Consider the following 24,295-nt stretch of genomic DNA (forward strand, 5'->3'; position numbering starts at 1 on the left):
TTTTTGGGGTGGGGTGGGGGCTTGAGCAAAATGATCTTTGGTGTTTTGTGGAATATGCTTGTAGAGTAGATTTTACTGTTGTTTTTTATTTTGTCTTCAATGCTGCCTTCCTCAGGATTTTAATTTTGAATGAAAGGAGAAACGTACTTAATTATATTCGGAGAGGTTTATGCAGCCTTGTTTCCCTGCATATAGGCTTGCCCAACTTTTTGGAACAATCTTGTGAGATTTGATCAGAACTACTGTTAAATCAGAACAGACAGTACTCTGAACAGCGAATTATTGAAGCAGGCTTTCCAACAGAACAGAGAGAGAATGATTTCAGGAGACGTGCTCTTCCAAGAACCATGGGTCCCAGAGTTCCTCCGTTCCTGCAAAAGCAAACAGGGTATGGCAGCAAGAGGGGGAGAGAGAAGCACCATTTTCCTTAAAAACAAGAAGGCCCCAGAGATTACAGGAGCCAAGATTTACAGGCCCCAGGAACATAATACACACAACCCCTTCTTCTTGTGCGGTTCAAGGGGTTACAAATGCTTTACCCAGGGTCTGTGTTCCTTTTTTGGAGAGGCACAGCAATCTGTGGTGTCTTTAGGATATATAGTTTATTTAAACATATATGCAAACTGTGGCTACTGTGAACCCATGTTGATTTCACAGAATTATGGATGTATGGCACATAACTGATTTAATTGGACTACATGCATGCTAACTAAAGGATTAGCAGGGTCACAGCTACCACCTCCAAGGAAATTGGCTTTGATGCTACCAAACCTCAAAGAAAGTTTGGTCTCTTGAATGTATGGACCCCACTTTAGGGCGGGCGGTAGCTCAGAACTTGCCGGTGTGACAGCCAAAGCTGCCAATGTGCCTGCGAGTACCTCTTGCAACACCTGCAAAAGTGATCAGTGAATATCCCCTCAAAAACCGACACGAGAGGCTGTTTGCTGTTCCTGCTCAGTTTGTGTTTCCACCGACATAGCCTTTCCTCCACCTGCGTTTCGTTGGCTGCAAGAACCGGACACCGGCCCTCGCCTCCATTTTGTTCCCGTCTCTTAAATGTGGCAGCCATTTTGTGTTCTCCCCATAACCATTTTGTGACTGCTGCCCACTGGTCCACAAAGGTTAGCAACCACTACCAGACTAGCTGAAGCCTAGTTCGATAAGTGACGCCTATTGAACAGGAATTAGTACTGGAAGTAGGCACAAGTAAAACGTCCATTTATATAAATTAGCATGGCCACACATAAACCTTCCAGAGCTTTCAGAATCAGCTTTTAGTGGTGCAGAAGTTAAGCTCAAGACCAGGGGTCAGCAAACTTTTTCAGCAGGGGGCCGGTCCACTGTCCCTTAGACCTTGTGGGGGGGCCAGACTATATTTTGAAAGAAAAAAAGAAAATGAATTCCTATGCTCCACAAACAACCCAGAGATGCATTTTAAATAAAAGCACATTCTACTCCTGTAAAACACCAGGCAGGCCCCACAAATAACCCAGAGATGCATTTTAAACAAAAGGGCACATTTTACTCATGTAAAAACACAGATTCCTAGACAGTCTGCGGGCTGGATTTAGAAGGCGATTGGGCCGGATCCAGCCCCCAGGCCTTAGTTTGCCTACCCGTGCTCAAGACCACCAAAGCCAATTCAGTATTTAGGTTAGAATCTCTAGGAGCAAGAGCTTCATGTGTCATTCAGGTTTCCAGATTCAATGGTGCACAACAGCAAAATACCACTGAAACTGCTGATGCCGACGGAGTTCTGAGGCTTGTTCTAGGCCTGGGCGATATATTAATATATCACCCAGGAGCAGTATGAGGAGCAGACTGCGATGTCTGGTTCACCCAGCTGGTGAAACAGCCGCTTTGGAGTCCCTTTACTAGTGACTTCCTCCAGCGAGTGTTTGTGAGACCACCATCCCATTCTGCCCTCATAGTTCACAGAGGGAGGAAAAAATCTGCATCAGCACTGATACAGCTTGTTTCTCCCTCTGCATCTTTTAACTGCTCAGCTGAGGAGTGTGCAGTTGCTGCTCCCCTCTGAGCAGTTAAAGGATTCCCCAGCCTGGCACTGGCTTCCACACAAGTGGGGGGAGCACCAAGGATGGCGGCTCTGCCGGTGATGGGCTGAAAGTTGCGGATGCAGCTTGTTTTTTAACCTGCCTAGGCACCAGAGTCGAGGATAGGCCCAGTCTACCAGCCTGCCTCAAAAACAGGAAGCTAGATTAGGCTAGACTTTGCTACAGGCAGAGGTCTTTATCCATGGCCTGCTTAGCTAATCATTTTATCTTGAAATGCCAGAGAATGAATGTGGTACCTCTTGCATGCAAATTATGAGTGCAAGAAGTTCCCTTCTGGCAATATCTAGTGCTGTACTGTCCACATGGACTGGCTGTGGTTCTCAGAGAGTCCTTCTCAGCCCTGTACTTGGGGACGCCAGGTACCTCCTGGAAGAAGCACTCTAGCACTAAGATATGGTGAAGGCACCTGCCAGTTCATAATTCCCTCCAGGTCCAAATTAGAGCCTTCTTTGCAGCTGGAACTGCCTTCCTCAAAAAGGGGAACACAGCATGGTTCAGCATCACCTCAGCTTCTTAAACCTCTTTTCTCAGTGAAACATCTCTGTAAAGCACTCCTTAACAGCTTTGATCAAAATTATACCCTAGGGAAGTCTCCACGGCCCCTTCTGTTCAGCCTCCTTCACACCCCTGCCAGAGACCCATAGAACAAAAAACATGTACCTACACTGGTCATAAGAAAATCTGGTTTTGTCACTACCTTCATTACACCAACCATTCCCACCAGCGTGCACACCATTTTGTGATCTATCGATGGGCCTAATAAAGGTACTGTCCTTTTGTGAATTTGAGGTGAGGGAGACATTCCTGTGTCCAGCTCTTCTGGCTCTTTAAACTGGAGTTTTGGTCCCTGCACCCAAGGTGCAGTGTCAGCTCCCAACCCCAGGATCAGCATTCGTCCCCCGATCCAAATTCTCCCCCTCCATCTTAAAATCAAGGAATAGCTGCGCATGCAGTTAACCTTCTTGATAATCTAGGCTCCCCACTTAAAACAGGATTTGTAACAAGAATCCGAAGACACTGCTCGTGCAATTGGGTCCGAGAACAATCCACTTGCCGGTCCCAGTGGCTTCTGTACCTGGCAGTGGGAAGGAGGGGACTTGGTTCTCCATCTCCAGTAACATGTTTTGGGATGGCTCTGTAGAGACCACCACTGTATCTGTAATTAGTCCGAAGCCGCAGTGTTATGGAACAAAAGCATGTCTTCCTCAATAACCTCATTTTTGTGTGTGTAGCTGTAAGTTCTGCCTTGTGACGTTCGACAGCTGGTTCGAGAGTCCTACACCTTACATTTTACTTCTGTTCTTCTGTCCACACAGTTGTTGGGGTTTGGTTGGGCGGGGGGGGGGGGAGAGACAAGCAGTGAGGCTGGGCCCAAGGAAAGGGCCCCTCTCTAAATGCAACCCTAAGGCCACCAGGCAGGCAAGCAATATGTTTGAGTAAAAGAGGTGGTTTCAACTTCTTTATTATTATTTTTTCCCTCATGAATGTAACCATATAAAAACCATAAGTTATGAAACAGTCACACGATGTCAGCTTTCGAAGGGGCAAGGGATTTAAAAAAGAAAAAGAAAAACCCCACACAACTCCCTCCCACAGATCCGAACAGGGAATTGTTAAGAGGGGGGGAAGTACAAAACCGTCAGTGGGGGGAAAAACTTAACACTCACAAAATGGAGATGCCTTTTCCACCCACACCCCTCCACGTGCCCTCTTGATAAAAACCTGTTGGGAACCCCCTCCCCCACCCCCATTTGGGCACTGGATAGAAGTGTGTACCCTTCAAAAAACTGAGCAGCGTTTACACTGGAGCAGGATATTGTCAGGAGCAGTTACTCCAGAAAACAGGGCAAGAGGAGGGACGAGGATCCTGGGCAACACAGTTTGGCAGGTGATACCAACAATGATTTAACTAAAAAAAAAAATTATAATTATTTTTTAAAAAGAAATTCATGATGGAAGTCTGCTGTCGGCACTCGGGCCTCAGAACAAACGGACGGATGGACAAACCACCTGTGTCTTCAGTTGTGCTAACAGCCTTGGCTCCTGGCCTGGAGGAGGGGAGGTTGGTTGCGGGTGGGGAAGGAAGATTTGAAAATGAGGGGCAACAGGGTTGAGGGGGGGTCTTGGCTATTTCCCCCTAGCCTCTAATACTGACCCTCCCCTTGCTGGCCCAGAGTCGCAGCAACAAGGAACTACACAATGAAATGAATTAGTGAGACACCAACTTAAACAGGACGACAGGGAGGGTTAGCTCTGGGTTGCAAGGTCAGTTGGAGGAGGAGGAGGAGGAGAAAAAAAAATCTGGCAAGGGGTGGGCTGGGCTAACGCATCCGGTAATCCGTTGAGCAAGACAGCTCACACAACTGGCCCTTGAAGTCCAGGTCGATGGTGAAGTCCAGATCTCGCTGCACATGGGAGGAGAGAAAGGAAAGGGGTGTGGTTGTCACAAAGTGTTTTTTCCGAGATACACTCCCTTGGAACAAACCTCACATCACCTCCGTGCCCCCAGGGAATGGCTTGCCCTCTTTACCTCCCAAGTACTGTGCTGTAAATGCAGCTAACTCCTTTCCACATCTCAATACCTGAGGGTGCTCCCCGACCACAACAGATGTGTTTACCAGGTCACACAAATGGAACACTCATAACCACATTGAAAACATGTGTGCCCCAGCTTTGGAACCTCTTGACAACCCTGCGTGCCACTTCCTTGCTCCATGTCCCCCCCCCCCCAACACTGCACCCGTCTCTTGATGCCACTGGATGGTAGGGCTGGGTGATTTATCGTCCAAAACCAGTTTGAAGTCCATATTGTAATACTGCTTTCATAATTTTTGACCTGGCAATATATTGCGAACCATGGTTTTTTTTTGTGTGTGTGTGTGTGTGTGTGTGTGTGTGTGCGCGCGCGCGCTATGCAAAAATCACAATGTGGGGAAAACCGTGAAGCCAGCAAATGCCTCTACTAAGCTCCATCCTTATTTCAGATATTGTGATATATCAGTATATCACGATGTTTAGCTGGCGATATATCACAGTGTTGAAAACCAGATGTTGCCCAGCCCTACTGGATGGCTTCCTGCGCCAAATGCCTCAAAAAGGCTGAATGCCAAGTTGGCTGGGAAGAATGTGACTTTCTGAAGTCAATGAGCAACTATGGCCCGGACTGGGTGAGCTGGCCAGAGTGGCCCAGGCATGGAAGAACTGCATTTCTGCCAATGTGCCACTGGGCCAAATTTAAAGGCCTCTTTCATTATTCAGAGCTCTAAGCAACTCAGGGCAAGCTTACTCCGTGTGTCTCCCTGACCAACCGGAGAAGCATTTTGAACGATGATTCATGATGCCCACTAGGAGCAGGGCATTTAGCATGGCCGCGCAAATATTAAGCAAGCGCCATCAATGCTTCGTTTTGGATGAGGGGTGGGAAACCTATAGCCCTCCAGATGTTACTGGACTTCAACTCCCATAATACCTGGCCATTTGCCATGCTGACTAGGACCGATGGGAGTTGGAGTCAAACAACATCTCTAAGGCCACAGGCACCTCACCTGTTTAAAAAAGGCCTTCACTCAGGCTTCCCATGATGGGCGACTCAGCCACGTGCTCTCTGAGTGTTTCTTCCCTATGACTGAGAATCTATTGTTATTCATTCAGTAGTAGTATAAACACAAAATACTAACGCCTCCTCAAAATTGTAAACACTAGTTTGTCAAAGTTCTAAAACGTTCACTTGTGTTTATCTTATTCGAGCTTTGGGCAACTGAAGGAATTTAAAACTGAGTTGAGAAGGAAGAGACAGGGCTGGGGAGAGGGAGCTAGACTGTTTAAGCAGCATGGGCAGACACATAAATGAGGGAGGGAGAAAGTCCGCTGGCAGAGGCTCCCATGAAGAGATTTATTGAGATCAACTTCCAGGCTGGATTATGCCGGGAAGCAACAGAATTTCTAGGCTTGGCAGCCACCCAGTCCTTGTGAGTCATAAAAATGCTGGGGTAATAAAGGGCTGGCCCAGATTAAGGACATATTGTCTCCCATCAAATATAGTCAATTCACCAGTTACTTCAGTTTGACGCACTTTTAAAGTCCTTGAAATCCCCCTCTCTCACACACACACGGAGGGGAGTAGAGTACCTATATATACAGGGACTTAAGAGGAAGATACAGAAGTGTCTGCTTGCAACTTGTGCGGGCCCAGAGCCTTCCCTTACTACCTCTGCATCACTGAATACATTTCTGTTCTTTAACAGTGTGCAATTACAGGAGGCGGCCATTTTCCGCAAGTTCAACTGATGCACAACCGCCAACACGTGGGTCATTTTGGACCTGGAAGCGGGCAAAATGGGGCAGGATGGACTTAGGTACGCTTCGCCGATGCACATGGGGGCCAGCAATGGAACCCCTGCACAAATGGGTCACTGCCTGTGGTACAAAGGGTATTGTCTCAACACAGTGGCTGTTACCAAATGAACAAGACAAAGCAACTCTTGACAAGTTATGTGGTGCATTTCCCTGTGTGTGCATGCATTTATATACGTGGATGCGCACATGTACATGTACACACACACAGAGAGAGAGAGAGAGAGAGAGAGAGAGAGAGAGAGCGAGCTGGGGTTGATTTTTAACTGAATATGTGGGACCAGCCTCAAAATACTGCCATGAATCCTCACCCGCCTAAATGGAGTGGCTCCTTTTCCTATCCAGGCTCAAGCCACACTCCTCCTCCAGCCAACCATTCCACTTCCAACCCTCAAGTTTTTTTGTTACCCTTTTTCCAACTGACCCTCCACACTCCATCGTTACTCAGCCTGCACTGGACTGGTTTCTGGAGTTTCCTCCCTCCCCAGCCCTCCCTAATAATTTTTTGCTTTGTTTCCTTAAAGTATTTTGCAAACCCACACGCAGTTACTTCTCCCCCTCTTATTTCTCAGTGGCCCCCATTTGGGCTTTGTTTTCGGCTCACCACCCTTGTTTGCCATTAGAAGAAGTGATGCTGCCGGTGTTTACAGGGGCATATACAGGGTTAAGAACCAAAGTCCTCGACTCACATTGTTCTTGGCGTTCGGCTTCATGCCAATGGTGCCAAATATCTCCTCTCCCGTCTTCACTGTTAGGTAGTCCTCCATGTAAAAGACTGTCTGCTTCCAATGGGTGTAGGGAGATTCGGGACCTGGGGAGCAACAGCCATGTGAGGACAATGTGCCAGAGGGTGCAGGGTGGGGAGATAGAACAGACATAGGGAAAGAGACATGGGCCCTACACATAGTGTCCCCTATCGTTTGCTTGGGTTTAGTTTACTCTTAAGCTCTACTCTTAGCTCAGGTACTTCTTTTCCAAAAGAACTGAACCTTCCTCCTTGCCTTCAAGCTTCCCCCCAACTGTGCTTTATAAGCTCCCACTTGGCAAAAGCTACAAGAATTTCTAGGCTGGGAGGAAAGCCCAGCCTCATAAACTACTAGCTCCTGGCTTCAACTGAGCTCCTTGCTTGCCAGCAACAGCACATTCTTCCCAGAAGTACAGGCTAAAAGTAGTCTGTTAACCAGCTAGTTCTTAAAAGCAGATTGTTAGAACCCCAAAAGTTCTACTGCCCGTTAAGATGCAGCCACCAAGTCCCACCCTGATGCTTCAAGTATACCCGGAAGGCAGAACCAGACCACCAGCCCACCCGCTCCCCTGCTAACTCCTCAAGCCAAGGTCGTTCCCCTTACTGGTGGAGAATCCAGTGCGCTTGTGGCAACGAGTGAACTCTATGTTGAAATAGGCGACCAGGGCATGGATGTAGTCATTGCGCTTCACTTGGAGGCAGAAGGGTGATGTGAAGGTAAGATCTTCCACCTTCACCGTGTAGATATCCACCTCCTGCCAACCGTGGGTGACGAGAGAAAGAAAGAAAATAAAGAGAAGGCATGAGAAGCAGTAAGAAATGAGGTCAAGAAGATACTAAATAATTCTCACCCTTTACTAACCCAACACTACAAATTAAAAGCCAGTCATTCCTTTTAAGAAGCAAACTCCCCTGTGCCAATCAAATTAGGGCCACCTATAAACAAAGCGGAAAGTCCATCATATTGGGGAATTTTGAGCAAGCGGAAATACAGACATTAAAAAACAGAATTACAGGAGGACTGCACTTTACTCATTGTTTATTTGTGTTTGGTCAGCTCTGGCCTTCAAGCTGGCTGTGAGAGGTTTGACAGATTCTTTCCCACTCCTCTGAGGAGAGACCTTTCTCACTGGCCTCCAAGACAGGCTCTGCAACATTTTGCTGTCAATTCCTTTTGTGGAGCTGTTTCTCCATCCATCTCCTCCCACCAGAACAACAAGGCTGCAACCTCTTGCCTGCAGACTCCATTAGTGGGCCATCTGCTCCACATCCATAATAATAAACTAAAACAGTCAATAACAATAAACTAATACAATCCAGAACAGTTGTGTCACAATGAGGGTGAGTGCAGGTGCTCTGTCAAAAAAAGGAGCAAGCAGGAAAGCTGAACTACCAACAGCAACGGCAGGCAAAAACAGCCTGCAGCGCCACACACTGCAGCTAAACACTCACATCTACCCTCCCACTTATCCAGGTGTGGACTGCAAACCCCATGGACTGGCACCATGTTTCCCCTAAAGTTTTGCATATCACCATCGCTCCGTGCTTATCCATATGAAGTTATGAAAGCCAGAGTTTCATTCCACCTAGTGAGCCGTGAACAGTTTTGAAGAGTCAGCAGCAACACAGGCAATAAGGGGAGGAAGTGAAGCACCCAAAACCTTCAGGTTCCTTTTGCTGTGCATTATGCCCTCTAGAAAAGCACATTGGCCTGGAAACAAGAGCATAACCAGTGGACAAACTGCCTTTCGTAGGAGACATGGTTCTCAGCAGCAGCCATGGAGGTCCCTGGGCAGAAGGGCAACATGTCTCATTGTGTGGTGCCAAAGGCAAACTACTCCGGAAGCTGTACTTACGCCATCTTGGCACTCAAAATGAACCTTCAAGGAGCTCGTGTATGTTTATATATGCCTGCTTTGATCCACTAATTGGCTTAACTTTCATGGTGCCCTTATCTGGATGAACTGGGATGCTGGGCTCAAAAGCCCAGAAGAGGAACTTTGTATTGTCTTGGGTATCTGCTACCTGCAGCCTTGGTCAGGTGGCTGACGTCATCTGCCATAGTGTATAAAGAATGTATGCATCTGGGGCTGGGTGTCGACAGTCTCCCAGCGGACAAGCCCTCTCCTTGCTGTGGAGCCTACTTGCTGTAGCGTCTGTCCCACGTCTGTAAGGGCAAGGGGACCTGACAGACTGCTTTGCTGTAAGCCTATACCAATCTACAATAAAGCAGCAAGACTGCTCACTCTGGCATTTGGCACTCTTCCTGGGAACTCCTGCATCTCACAAACTCCCAGCAGCTTAGCCCTGACTCAGGCATGTGACACTCAGCTAGTAGTACCTTGATGAGACAAGCATTGGTGACCAATTGCTTCGGGTCAACAACATCCACCAGGGGCTCCTTGATCGCCACGTCTTTGATGCAGGACATGTCAAAGCCGTAGACATTCTCCCACCCTGCGGCAAGAGACAGAGGTTGGAGGTGAAGTCAGATCCTGGAAGGCTGTAACGGTCAACCACACAGAGGGGCACAGCATCGAGAAACAGACCAAACTCCCCACCCATGGCTAGTCTAAGAGTTTTAAAACTGTGAACCTTCAGGGAGCTATTTTGTAAGACATCTCTCTAGCACCTTCTACCCTGCTTCTCACCACAGAACCCCTGGACATTGCAGAAGGTTCTAGGACAAGTTTGTGGGTGCGCAGACAAACTGCTGACTGGGGCCCAATAGGCCTGGTGGCACCCCTGGATAACCAAGGGTTGACCCAAGAACATACTCCACACCCCTATGCTGCTGTGGAATGTACCCCGGGGCGCAGGAAGCCGTAGCTTTGAACTTGCTGCCTTTTAGGGAAGCTTGTTTCCCATTATTCATCTTCTCTTGGAGAACATACAAATCCCCGGAGGACTGTTTGAAAGCCACTGGGCTAGGCCACCTAACAAGCGGAGAGAAATACTTGCTCCAAACCAAGCTGGAAGGTACAGCTTGTCTTCAGTTATGGCACCCAGCCACCGACACCTGCACTTGTCAGCCTTGTCTTCCTTGTTAGGGGAGCTCTTGAGCCTGGCCTTGTTCCCTGCAAACCACTGTGGTGCCGCCTGCTACTTACAGTGGATCTTGTAATCTTTGTACTGCCGGTCTTCAATAGCTGTGATGTACAGTGTAGCACGGTCTGGAAATATGAGTCCATCGGGGGTCTGGGACAAAAAAGAAATAAGTGGAAGAAGATGTTACAACTCACTTCAGCCCTATAGTGCCCATAATTTTGCCCTGTCCAGAGAAACTGATTCCTTGTGCTGAACTACTGGATGAGTGTGTGTGAGCTTCAATCCAAACACCATCCTGATTTGAATTATGACAAAGTGGCCTGGATTCAATTTACATACTGCAGAGCTTTAGACTTCAAGCAGCTGTTAGAAAAATGCGACTATAATTAAAAGTCATGCTTTGCTGCTAAGCTTCACGTCACACATTCACACTCCAAGTTATTACAGTATAGAACTTAAAGTTTAACTTTTCCTATGGCCTTCTTAGGGACTGATCCTAGACTGGGGCAGTACCATGCACTATTCACACATACACAACTTGCTTCTAGAGCTACCATGGAAGAATGTGTCCCAAATGTTTTTCCACACCTCAGACCATCCCACTAGGAAGTGGCTCTAAATCCCCACTGGGGCCATTTTGCCCCTTGATGAGGTTTTGTTTCCTCTCATTCTTAAAAGCTGTTTGAGCATACTGCCCTTATAACTAGGGAACATAGTCTAATTCAGCAGCTGGTTGTTCTTATGACCGAGGGCCAGTGACAAAACTTGCCCTCTGTGAAGCAGAGTCCCCACAAGGAACAGCTCTTGGCTCCAAAACAGAGGACCTGGGAAGCTGCACAGTATACAAGGCATGACACAGTCCCACTGTCAAAGGAGCTGACACCATATTGAAAGTCCTGGTTACTGGGTGTTTGTCCAGCTGATCAGATTTGTGAACCTGGGATATTAATAAGCAGCCACCCCAAATTTGCACCCTCCACATGTTTTGGACCACAACCTCCAAAACATTTGGTGGGCAGCAGGTTGGAGGAGCTGATTATCTCAACTGCTCTTTCAGCCAAGAGAGCAACAGAAACCATTCTGCCCCTACGTGTCTAAGGTTGAAGGGGGGAAGAGGCTGGTGCACTCAGTTATCAGCACATCAGGAGATTTGAAAGAGTGAGTATGGACCCAGGAATTGCAGACACAGCAACAAGGCAGGGCAGAGACTCACCAGCCACTTGTCCCGGGCGTAGATGACAGTGTTGAGCATGGACTCGTAGAAGAGGCAGTAGCCCATCCACTCACTGATGATGATGTCCACCTTCTCCACAGGCAGCTCCACCTCTTCCACTTTGCCCTTGATGATGGACACCACTTCACCAGAGAAACATAACAAGAATGTAAGGGCTGCACTGGAAGGAGGTGCAAGCCAGCTGCAGCAATGGGATTTCCTCATATTAATAGATGTTAGTCAATAGATGTCATACGGGGGCTCTTGCAAAAACATGATGCTCCCCAAGCAAAGAATTAACGCACAAAGTGCCTGGAAGAGCTACAACAGCAACGGATCTCTGCCCGATGGAGCTTACAGCCTAGCATTCAGCACAGATGAAGAAGGTAGAAGCAAAGTATGGCAGGAGGAAAGGGTGTGCGTTAAAATTCAGTTCCTTGTATTCATGCTTAGCTTTAGTCGGGGAGAAGGACTAAAAGATGATGGCGGTTTCGACAATTGATTTGAAGGAAGGAAGAGACAGGCAGCAGCAAACAGGTTGATATAGGTGCATGATATTGCAGATGTTTAAAGGGCAAGGGAGAATGTAAAACAAAATTAGCTCACCATGATCGAGTTTGTTGGCTTTGACAATTTTGACAGCATAGTCAGAGATACTGGAGCATTCAATCTGTTAAGAGGGTAGTACCAAAAGGAGAGAAAGGATATTCACATATGTTCGTACAGCACACAAAAAGTAAAAATACTTCTCCCTTCTTGCCTTGCTCACCCAGGAAAGAATCTTATTCATGCCCTCCACCCTCCACTAAATGTTGTTTCAGTTCAGTTCATCACGACCTCAACACTCTTTGGGGCCAGGTTTACTGCAAACTAAAGAGGTAAATAATGTTTCTAGTCTTCATGGCTGTGCAGCAAGACATAGCAAACAAAAGGGCAGCAATGTCTAATCTCTCCTCCAATCTCAGCTTTCTCCCGAGGTCCAGCTACCTTGTCCCACATTCCCAAATTCTGAAAGGAACAGAGTCAGGCTGGCAACACAAACACACTCTTAATAGGCATGACTGGTTCCCACAACAGAATTTGGTTTCGTGGCGGGAGAATATAGTTCCTTCCCTACAAAATTCCAGACCCATATGCTCACTCCACATAGCACCACAACAGATTATATAGAACCTATCAGTGTTTTTATGCTTACCACCCCGAACGAAAGCAAAGGAACCAACCAGCCTTTGGCCACTTCACTCACCCCAATGACCCGCTTGGCACCAGCCTTGGCTGCAAACATGCAGAGGATTCCGGTCCCGCTGCCAACATCTAGGACCACTTTGTCTTTGAAGAGGTGCCGGTTGTGAAACATGGAATTTCTGTAGGTCAGCGTGCGCACCTCATCTTTCAGCATTTCCTGGGGGCAGGGAGAAAGGGCAGGAAGGCACATCAGTCAACTTTCACAAAATCCAGCTACACAAACGCACCCCTTGGACAGGCAAGAATGGGTCCCTGCGCCAAGGAGGTGCTTTGTAACCCATGCCCCAGCCAACTCTCTGTCACCTCGTGGATCCCGAAGTGGGCGTAAGAATCAAAATAGTAATCCTTGGAGGTCATCTCCTCCGCCGTTGGCTTGCCGCTGCTTTCTGGCTGGGTGCACGAGACCTGGTGAAAGACAAGAGGCAGTTAAGGCGAAACAGGCCCATGCAGGCAGGATTTCTCAATATAACAAGTCCCTGTCCCCCCACCCCAACCTCTTCATCAGAGTCACTCCCATCAGCTTTCATTCTTTTTGTCTTAAGATTCTTCAGCTGGCAGCAGGGTTGCAATGTTTATAGTTAATTAACAGGTTGGATAAATTCAAAACATTTTACAATAAAGGTGCCCCTGATTATTTTGGGCTGGGTTACAATGTTTATAGTTAATTAACTCACTAGATCAATTAACTGGTTGGATAATTTCAAAACATTTTACTGTAAAGATGACCCCGACAGTATTGGACAGTTTTTTCTTTAAAAAGTCAGTACAACTACTTATAAAAATTCAGACTGGCAAGTGCTGTCTTAACAGGCATTACAGTCTATATGTAGGAGGAGGAATGCAGCCAGCATCATCTCAGAAGAGGCAACAAACATGCATGAATGAGCTGAAAAGAAATATGCCTTTTTTTCTTTGAGACTATTCCTTTAATTCATTTGCACACCTATGCCAATTTAACCAATCGCACAATTAAAATTTCTTCAGTTGGGTGACTGCCTTTGGTAGCAGTATTGATAAACCAACTGCTTTATAGTGTCAATTGTTTCTGATCATCACATCTGCAAAAGTAATCCCGTTTTTGAAGGATGAATACATTGGGGGTTTTTTCCCCCAAGGGACCAACAGAGCCTTTTGGAAATATCTGCGACTGGTTTTCCTCTCTTCCCCATAAGCTATATATTCCAATTATGCAACAGTTTCTTTATTCTAAGAGCCAGGTGATATAGTCTTCAGAAGTAACATCTCACCCCAAACCCATGAGTACCACCAGCCCACATGTGCTAATCATTTGTATATTAAAAAGCAAGGGGGGGGGGAGAGAGAGAAACTAGCACTTAACAACTTACTTGCAGACACACTTACTATAACTGATTTTTATAAGCCTGAATTTGCAAGCTGTAGGGTCAGCAACTGGTAACCCCAGCACCAATCTGACCCTGCCAAGAAGGCTATTGGGGACACTGTAGTTGAAACCGCCGAGCTGGAGGTTAGCAGCAGCAGGGAATTGATCTCTTTATTCAATTGTTGAATTAGGGTGCATATCCTATGCTACGCCAACGACGGGGAGTCAACTTCGTATCTGTGCAGGGTCTAAATCCTGATACAGTATTTTACTGAAACGAACCACAAATACCCAACAAATATATAAGACAGGGCTCTAATGTAGAGGACAGCAGCTCCTTAGGCAGTCTCATGCCCATCCACCAACCACCAGAAATTCTGACACAATTCAGAGACTAAACCTCAAACCTAACCTTTTGCTCTTCTGTTATCACCCCAATTACTAGGATGTAGATAAGCTCCTTCAGGAAGGGATCAAGGGTGTTTTAGGTATCTCGGTTTTGCTTAGGAAAATATGGAAAACCTATTGTGTACATTGATGGGGGATAGTAGCCCCATGTAAAACTAAATGCTAATAGCGGCTCTCAAAGTGAAGTTCTGACTTACAGCCCGTCATTCTGCCTGCAATGGAAATTACATGGCTCTCCTTTCCAGCTCCACCTCAACATTAAGTCATTAGGGTAATGAAAGCTTAATTATCTTATTTCCATATGTAGCACACCCTCACACTTCCATGTGTCTTGGGTTCTCAGTGTTGCTGACAGGCTTTAGAATGGGGCCAAATATCAACCCTAAAGCATACCAGAATTATTTGCATTTGGGGGCCGATTTACAAAACTACTTCCCGGCCCGTATCAAGATCACATAGGTCTATTTTGCGTGTGTGCTCGCAGTGGATTAGCCCTGTCTTGAGAGATTACCAAAGCCTATTCTTGGATAAAGAGCTCATTTAGCTCAGATTATGCTGGGACTGGTTAACTTTGATTGCATTCATATTTTAAAAAAAAGATGCACTGATGCACTTTCTGTGGTTTTGGCTTTTAATTGACAACCTCTGAGGAAAAACTTAAAATATTTCACGATCCTTTTAAGTAGACTGCTTCATTTAAAAACAGAATCCATTATAAGCTATTATTAGGACAAAGGGATGTTTATGTTCCCACTGCGTCAATTAGAATTCTAGCTTTTTTAAAAACCACATTTGCATCCCCTGCCCCCATTAGGCATTGTGAGGTGAGAAAGCAGGGGACCACTTTTGCACCGCTGCTGCAACCATCAGATTTCAAGGTTCCAGTCCTAACTTTCACTTCTCTAGGCTCCATATGATTGAGGTCTCCTGCTCAAAACTGGGGGCAGGAGAAGATCGGAACATAGGACTGAACGAGGTGTGGCCTCAAATCATTCACAAGTTGCATTTCCAAGCATGTCACTCAGCAGGGGGTGGGGGTGTTTGAACCTGCTCCAAAACAGTCTGCAGAAGTAAATGCTGGAATCCCCCATCGGATTTATTCCTCCAAAGTCCCATAGCTAGACTGCTGTGACATGCTAGGAAGTTTCCCCCATGGAGCAAAGAACAGAGGCTTGGTTGCGGGGCGGGTGGAGAACATAGGAAGCTGCCTTCTACAGTCAGGCCATTGGTCCATCTTTCCCAATATCATCTGCAGTGACTGCCAACAGCTCTCCAAGGTTTCAAACAAGAAGTCTCTCCCAGTTCTGCCTGCAGATGCTGTGGACCGGTGTTTGAAATTCCCCAGACAATCTGTTGCAAGCCACCTTGAGGATTACTGGGATTGAAAGGTGGGATATAAACCTCCTCCTGAATGAGGAGAAGCTGCAGTTCCGTGGTCCAGCACATGCTTTACACAAAAAAGGTTCAATTCCCCAGCATCTCTAGGTTGGGCTGGGGTGGAAAAAAGACCTCGCTGCGAAATCCTGGAGAGTCGTCATTTGTTAGCTTTGAGAGTTCTTAGCTAGAAGAACTAATGGCCTGATTTGGAATAAGGAAGTTTCCTCTTACAAATCTGCCACCATGGCCTCTTCTATATACCTGGGTCACTCTTTCTCCTTGACTCCCAACCCCCAATATTCCTTTAAAAATTAAGTAAAAAAAAAATTGGTGTAAGCCACCTTAAATTTAGCAACTCACTTGCAGCTCCCATTCCATCTGCTAAAACACGGGTGGGAAAACTCTGGCCCTTTGGATGAATGCGGACTCCCAGCTCTCAACCACTGGCCCTATGGGGTAGAGCTGATGGGAGACCAACAATATCCAGAGGGCAGCAAATGTTATTGTGGCACGCAATCCTGTGGACTAGAGGCCATGTCAAGTGCACCAAAAGTGGGCGGCAGTTCACAAAAGCTTCTGCCTGCAATACACCTGTTTTTGTTTTATGGTGCCCCAATATCCTGTTGTTTGGATTTTTAGGAGTCAGCTCTGTGCAGGGATGGAAAGCACTTAAGTGTCAGGTTTGTGTGTGTCTCAGTGACAAACCATTGGGTTCTCCCCCCTTTGGGTCAACCACAGCACACCAATTCCACTTTTGTGACTGGAAAAAGTCTGGGAGAAATCCAGCAAGACTCTCTACTTCAGACTTTTTAGCTCCACAATACCTATGGACCCAGATTCCACCCCCCCTTCCACTCTAGGGCCAATATTTTCACCCCAACCCAGGGGAAGGGTGGCAGGCTGCCCCAGTGTAGGCCTACCTCCTGAGCTGCTCTACCCCCCACCTGCCCCCAGGAGTGAGGAGCTGCAACAAAAGTTAAGGAAACAGTGAGTCAAGACTCCCAAATGCAACCAGCTCCTTCACCCATGACCCAGAGCCACATGGGTCCATATGCAGCCCTGCCCCACGTATCTCCATGCTCAACATACATTGCATGCCTGTTGGAAATGAACCAGCCTCCTTACAGTTTGGATTTTTAAAAAAGGAAAAAGAAAGAATGGAGGGTGGGTGGGTGGGTAATTTGTAGTATGAACTCCTTCCCATTCTCCACCCCCAGTGCCAACCCAAAAATAATCTGCAGAATTTATTTGACCTGATTTTGGGATGGCATTGTATTAGAATTGGGAAAGTGTGTATCGGGAAGAAAGGCTCGGAAAACACTAGAGGGACAATGGGTGTTTAGCGCATTGGAAGAAGGAGCCACAGGCAAAGACAAGCAGCCAGGCTGAGCACAGCTGTTCCATCTCTCTGGCCAGCAATGAAATCCTCTTTTTTCTCACTCCCCCTCCCCACAAAGAGGTTCCTGAACCTTCAACCTGAACGCCCCCTCACAATCTCCATTTTCGTTTTCTCTCTGAAAAGCAGAAACCCGGGTTTTTGTATACCAAACTACCCATTTTCTTTCATTTGCAGCCATATATAAAATATTTGGATGAAAAGTAGAGCAGGCTCCAGACTACGCGAGATCGCATTATCAGCAGATTTAACCGTCTGAAATAGAACAACTGTGACCTGGCTCCATAGCCTCAGTGTGGATTAGTAACATCCATTCCACAAAACATGTATGGTCAAGGGCCCCCACTCTTTTCTCTCCTGTGCCACTTAGCTTTCTGGACTGAGTGGGTACCGTAAAACAAGTCAAAATCACCAGCGAATATTAATGATGTGGTCCAAATGATGTACACAAGCAAGCCAGAATGGTAGGGATTAAAAACCAATTCTGCAGAAAGGGGGGGGTGGCAAGTGGGCAGGAGAGAGGGGGGGAGGCAGAATGTGGCTACATCTACAACTCATGGGAAATGAGATGGGTTATTCCTAGCAGCTCTGAAGAAGGGCAATACTTCTACGCCTCTTAAAAGCATGGGAGCAACTACAGAGGCATTTTTTTTAGCAGAGGACAAGTGCAAGGTAGAGAAGGGGGTGACTGGGTGATGCACCGCCAAGCTGGCGACATAGCAAGGAAAATAGATTTTCTTTTGCCAGGGCTAGCGTGCCTCACCCACACCCAGGGCTGGGCATTAGTCTAGCCCTCGTGAACTCAAAGGATATTTACATCTTCTAGCGGTGTCTGCAGGCTCATCCCATTAGCCAGCGTGGTTACAAAATTCTAGGAGAGAGAGAGTAACAAGGGAAATAAGGTCAATTCAAAGCTCAACGGGAACTGAGCCGGAGACTGGGTCTAATTGACGATGGGGGTGGGGAGGGGGGGTCAGAAGAGGTGGCAAAAAGGTGGTTGAGGACACAAAAACCAGACTGTGAGGGTGGCAGGGGTGTGTGTCAAAGGAATCTCCTGCTAAGTTTGCCACAGGTGGCTAACAAGACTGGGTCTCCTTCCGGAGCCAGGTACTGGTCTCAAGATCGCCATGGCAACAGAGGCAGACAGATGCAAGGAAGGGGAAGGTTGTCCTCAGTAGGGGTTCTCTTATGGTGTGAAGAATGACAGGCACCCCACCTTCCAAATAATGCATGCACTCTATTATCAGCCACTATGATAACCGCAGCACATGGAACAAGGTCGCTACTGGTCCAAAAAAGCCCTCTTACAGGATTACCACAATCTCATGCCGTAAATAGAAAACAAAACCCATCTGAAATACCAATGAGGTTGCTATGCCAAGCTATTAAGGGCCCTGCCAAGCTGCTCTGTTAACACACCCGTCCCAGAAAATTCAACAATAGCTCCCCCTCTGCCTCCTACTCTCCCTGCTCCGCTCCCCTTGATGAAGGGCCAGGTATGAGATCCAGATGTTTTTGGACAACATCTCCACAAGGGACTAATAGGCAAAGATGCATAGACATGGCTAGAAATGGCCATGTATGGAGATGAAAAAGGAATGGCATACTGTTTGCATGGGCTCTTTTAAGATGTTGGGGTGGGGGGAATATCCATGACCGCCACTTGTCATTCAGCACTCCTGTTCAGCACCATTCCGCTTAACACCCCCGCCATTCGGTTTCACTACTCTCAATAGTCATTGCAGATATGTCCATTATTTTCAAAGCCCACAAACGCATAGGATCTACACTGCAAGCTGCCAACCCAACCCAAGAGAATCATTTGCAGGAGCTTCTGCTCTAGTCTGGTGCTAGTTGCCCTGTGCCAGACTATATTGCTTCTCACTGGCTCAGAAGCACAGGCACCAGTGGAAAGGGCTGTAGCTCACTGAGAGCATCTGCCTCGTATGCAGAACACCCAAGGTTCAATCCCCAGCATCCCCAAGGACTGGGAAAGAGTCCCAGCCTGAAACCCTGAAGAACTGCTGCCAGCCAGTGTAGACAATACTGACCTAGACGGACTGGTGGTCTGACTCAGGAAGCTTCGTTACGTTCAGCGAAAAACTTTGAATGAATGTGGCAACTGTTTTGGGATGTGATTGAGGGGCCGCTTTTAAGGGCACCCGACCTATGCAAATCGAAAGGCAAACTGCCTCCTTGTCTCTTAGTGAGGGCAGCGAGCTCTCCTTCCTTATCCAAACTATGTAAGGCCTTGATCCCTTTTTAATAAGGACACATGGCAGGGAGTTGTGTGGGGAGTTCTCCACTGTCCCAACACTGGGTGCTCCTTTGTTCAAAGGATCACCGCATGGTGAAATAGGCGGGAGACACACTAATTTCCTGTCTGAGGAAACCCCTCTCTGCTAAGGCAGGCACATATTCTTCCCCACTTCCAGTCACATACAGCTTCCTCTTCCAACACTGTACAACCCCCTTTCACTTCCAAACTGACTTTCATTCTTTCCCTCACCACAGCACCATCCTTCCAAGCTTAACCCCATCCTCTCAAGCCTATGGGTTGTTGTCCAAACTTCCCCTATTATTTTCCTCCCCAATGAAGCTCCACATGCAAGGCCCCGGGGCTAACCATAGCCCTATCTAAGTTCCAAGAGCTTTCCCTGACCACCTTTTCAACCCATAAGAAGCCCCCCAACCCACCCCTGGATTTCCCAGTATTACCAAACTCCCTCCAACTCCTCCTCTTTTATTGGCACCTCCTTGAACAAAGCAAAGCACAATAAGCGCTCTCTTCCTAAAATCAAATTTCACTGAAGATGCTTGCAGCTTCACAGACCCACACGTAACCCATATATGACAGGGGTGTCCTCCCAGGACACAGACAAACCCTCCATCAACAACAGCCCCCTTAATTGTCAGGGAACAAGCCACTTGGGAGTTTGGATCCAGTGCTTAAGTGAAAACTAGGAAAGATTGGGGGGGGGGGGGGAATCAGGAAGCAACAGACAGGCTGAGCGTGCCGCTACCCCAGATAGGTTGGAGACTGGGGGTAATGCTTGGGACTAGGTTTGGGAAGGAAGACCGTTTAGCAAATTTCTTCGGGTGTTTTTTTTTTGGGGGGGGGGAGGGTGCTTTTTCCTTCTGGAATAACTGGATTTGATTAAGCAGCAGTGGCCTGCTCAGTTAGGAAAAGGGGACCATTGTTAGATGAGAGTCAATGTGGGGGTTCCTTTTTGGTCCACGGTGGGGTTCAACACGAGCTCGCAGACCCCAGCGGTCCACGATGCGGGAATATTGCATTACAAGAGCAAGTCAATCGCCTGCGGGGCTAAGAAGAATCCCAAGGGGGCTGGAAGTTTAATGGGCCGGATTCTCCTTGGACAAAGAGCTCAGTTACAGCAACGAATGGCCGGAGAGCGGGGCGGAGAGAGAAGTGTTACGGGGGGGGGGAGTGCGGTGGTCGGGGAGGTGGGAAAAACTGGGAAGAGCGACCCAAGGGGGCCAAGGAGCATCTGGGAGGGAGGCAGCCCGCCGGCGGGACCGACCAAAACAATGCTTTTTTTATTTATTGGCGGTGCCGGGGGGTGTTGCAAAGAGGACTTTCCAAGGGACGAGGCTTCTTCTACATACATCGCGGGAGGCTGGCGGGGGGCGGAGCTCCACGGGCCTCCCCCCCCCAGGGCCAAAGGAGGCGGGGTCCTATGGGGCAAGGCGTGCCATGCGGCTACCATGAGGAGCGCAGGCATGTTCAACGGGGAGGGAAGCGTGGGGGGGGGGGGACCCATAACTTTATGGTGTGGAAAGTGGGATGGAAGAAGACGGATGCAGAGCGAAAAGGAAGGGAAAACCAAACGGGAGATATTGTTCAATATTATTCATATTTCGGGGGGGGCGCACAACTGAATCTTCATTTCCACCCCACCTTCAGACTGATACTCACTAACGCGGGTGTGAATGGTGAATAAAACCATGGGGAGAGCCCCCCCCCCCAAATGAGCACAGGAGGAGGAAAGGGGGGCGATGGGCTTCTTCTCTAGGGCACCAAAAGGCTCCCAGAGGTGAGGAAGGGCAGAATTCAACGAGCAGAGGCAGAAGGGAAGGGGGAGATGTGGGGCTGAGGCGCTTGGGGGGCCGGGTCAGCGAGGCACCGCGGGGCCTTTCAAGAGAGTGGGGGGGGGCTCAATGGCAGGGGGCTGAAAGGGGTCTCAGGTGAGCAACTCCACCCGCCCCCAGGGAGCAAGGGGGTATGGGGTACTAGAGGGGGGCTGGGGCTGCCACTAGGTCTTTCCCCCCCGCCGCCGCCTTTCTTTCTCCCCTCCACCCGCCCTCCCTCACTCCCCTCACCTCCATGATGCAGTTTGCAGCCTCCGCCATCTTGTGAATGAGACACAGAAAGAGAGCAGCACTGGCTCAGCTCCCCCAGCTTTGCTGAGCGGAGGGGAGGGGACTGGGAAGCCCATTGGGCGGAACCTTTGTCATTCAAGGCGCATGGGCGGGAAAGGAAGTAAAGCCCGCCTCTGGATTTTCATAGGCTGACCGGGTCTCTGGCAGCAGAAGGAGGAATAGCTGTCTATCAACCGATGCTCAATCCCCATTGGACCAACTCGGAGAGGCAGAGCGGCTTCTTGGTCGGTCGTTTGCGCGCGCGCGCTCTGAGCGCTCCCAGAGGCTAAAGATCCAAAGGAGCGGGAGGGGAAGTTGTCCGTCAGCGCTGGGGGCGTTGCTTCCACTCCATGAGCTTTAAATGCCATTAGATGAGGTGGGGAAATGGCCGTCAATCGTAGCAGGGAGGCGGTTTTCACCAGCGATAGACGAATAGCTATCGGTGTACCTAAGCGTCATTCAAAGATAAAGGCCTCCATCTTCTCAATAGCTATTGGTTTTTCTCTTCGTCCCACCTTCTCAAACGTGGAAGCTATTGGTTCATTTAAGTGGCAATCAAATAAGAGCGTTCGCGTTCAAATTCAGTCGCTTCAGATAATTTGACACGCGGGAAACATGACAAAGGAAGAGCGGGATGCCGAAAAGGAATCCACATTCTGAATGAGAAACTCCAGCAGCACAGAGTGAAAGCCGGATGGCTTGAGGAATTAGGAGACAGCCGTCCTGAAAAACCGAATATTGGATCGATTGGCTGAGATGAGGGAGAGACCGCCTATAAAGTGACTCTCTAATGGCCATTGGCCGCCTTGGTAGTCACTCACACATTTAAATCCCCACATAGCGCCCTTCATTCACTTAATGGCGGATCTCTATGACAATTATTGGCTGGAACGATTATAAAACTATTTAAAAGTTGTAATGCTTCATGGCCCAGGTCAAATTCTATTTGGGAAGGGCAAGATATCACTTGGGGATTAGCAACAGCCCTTTCTCTTCAACAGAAGCGCTTATTGGGCGAGTTCGTTGTCAATTTAACAGCTATCATGTTTGATTGGGTACTTTTGTTATCGTTCATAAAGCGCCAACTGTCTGTATCCAACAAATACAGGCCTCCTTGATTAGTGTCAGGCCTATATGGGCCGCGCCATTACCAGCCTGGGAATTCTTTCGTGAAAGCTCATTGGTCGAAGCCCTCATGAGATCCTATTGGTCAAGAAGGGTGCCATTGACAATGTGAGGTTATGCACGTGTCCCTGTAGCTCCGTCCGTCCCTTTTTCTACGTATCGCAGTGAGGAATAATTCAGCACGTTACATGGTAACAGTAAATTGTTCAAATCTGACAAGCTCTCACCAAACCGGAATCTGAACGATGAATTTAGAGAACACATAACAGATACTAACGAATCTGACCCCAAGAGGCTCAGGCCAATTCAGAGGGAAATGTTTTGTGTGTGTTTGTGAGTTTAACAGTGGTTGAACCTCCAACACTTTCCTCCTGTGTCCTCCTTTTTAATCACAAGTCACTGAACTTTTTCTAGGCAGACATCAGGCAGTCACTATCCCTTATCCTAATCTACCTCACAAGGTTGTTGTGTTCATAAAATGGGACGGGTAAGCACCCACGAGCTCCTTAATGGAAGGAAAGGAAAAATAATACTGTAAAAAATTAATATCCTATCTACATTGTAAATCCTGCTGAGCTTAATGAGGCTTACTCCGAAAAACAATGTTGCTACCTTAAGGGTCCCTTGAATTGAGCCAGATTGCCAACAAAACTGTTTTGGGTGCCTCTCTTCATCCAAAATCCCCTGTTCACAGAGTCCTGCCAACACCCAAGATCGAGCAACTTCCAAAGTGTTGCAAGACCCATCTGTCTCGCTTTGGGAGGTTAAACTAGCACATGGGTTAAGATATTTCAACAAAATGATGCAATCTATTTTTATCCATTTGTAATATTTCGTTTTATGCCTTTTAGTTGCTTCCCACTGATAACCTGTTTTTGCAATCTCAGGCAGGCAGCAAAGTTTACTGTAGCTCAGTAGGCTGTCATACACAGCTGGTAAACAGGATTCAGCCTAGTTGATCAAAAGTTGTGCAGCCCTAATTACTTTTCCCCCTCTCACTTCAGGCTCTCAGAGCTCCTTACAAAGATCAGTAATAAGATGCATGATACAAAAGGAATTGGGAGGAAGAAGGAAGATGTTAATTAGTCCATAATCTCCTTTCACCCTGATTATCCATCATTATTCCAACATCTTTTCCATAATCTCCTTTTACCTGATTCTGTCATTAGCCCCATATTTTACACCACAATCTCACTTTAACCCTCAAACCACCCCACTCTGCTTTTACTCAAATTCTCCATTGTTATATCCCACAATCTCCTTCTCTAGCATTACCCCACACTCACCTTCAACCAGACTTTCTCCTTTTGCCCCACAGTGTGTCCTTAAACTCTCTTTTTCTCTATAATTATTCTGCATAACTGCCTCCTATATTTTTCCTGGAACCCTCTTTCGCCCCTGATTCTCCCTGTACCCATATTATATACACACACCCCACCTTTCCCATTCGGCTTTTTCCTTCCATCGCCAATGCAACCCCTCCTCCCTTTCACTGCCGACACTTCCCCTTTAAGACCTTGCAACAACCTCTCTTCCTTTCCGACGCGTTCGAGACGCTGCCGAGCCTGCTGGGAGGCTTCCCCCTCAG

The 24,295-nt window shown here is 47.7% G+C and overlaps 1 protein-coding gene across 3 annotated transcripts; it reads right to left on the reverse strand.

Annotated features, from left to right (window-relative positions):
* Nucleotides 1–3,521: 3,521 nt before the first annotated feature.
* Nucleotides 3,522–21,698, reverse strand: PRMT1 (protein arginine methyltransferase 1). 3 transcript variants are annotated; one of them, XM_080976267.1, is made up of 11 exons: nt 21,544–21,628; nt 18,020–18,073; nt 12,983–13,084; nt 12,681–12,836; nt 12,041–12,104; nt 11,435–11,577; nt 10,284–10,371; nt 9,515–9,630; nt 7,778–7,928; nt 7,118–7,239; nt 3,522–4,480 (listed from the first exon to the last, which is right to left on the reverse strand). In XM_080976267.1, exons 1-11 carry the CDS (start codon nt 21,571–21,573, stop codon nt 4,397–4,399), a joined length of 1,110 nt encoding a protein of 369 aa, XP_080832393.1. In that variant the 5' UTR covers nt 21,574–21,628; the 3' UTR covers nt 3,522–4,396. The 3 variants fall into 3 exon arrangements, with proteins under 3 accessions (XP_080832393.1, XP_080832394.1, XP_080832395.1); XM_080976268.1 differs by lacking the exon at nt 18,020–18,073 and having other exon boundaries at nt 21,544–21,698; XM_080976269.1 differs by lacking the exons at nt 3,522–4,480; nt 7,118–7,239 and having other exon boundaries at nt 7,855–9,374; nt 9,420–9,630; nt 21,544–21,634.
* Nucleotides 21,699–24,295: the final 2,597 nt, after the last annotated feature.

This window comes from Podarcis pityusensis, assembly GCF_964106645.2.
Source record: "Podarcis pityusensis genome assembly, chromosome: 13".
Lineage (NCBI taxonomy): Eukaryota > Metazoa > Chordata > Lepidosauria > Squamata > Lacertidae > Podarcis > Podarcis pityusensis.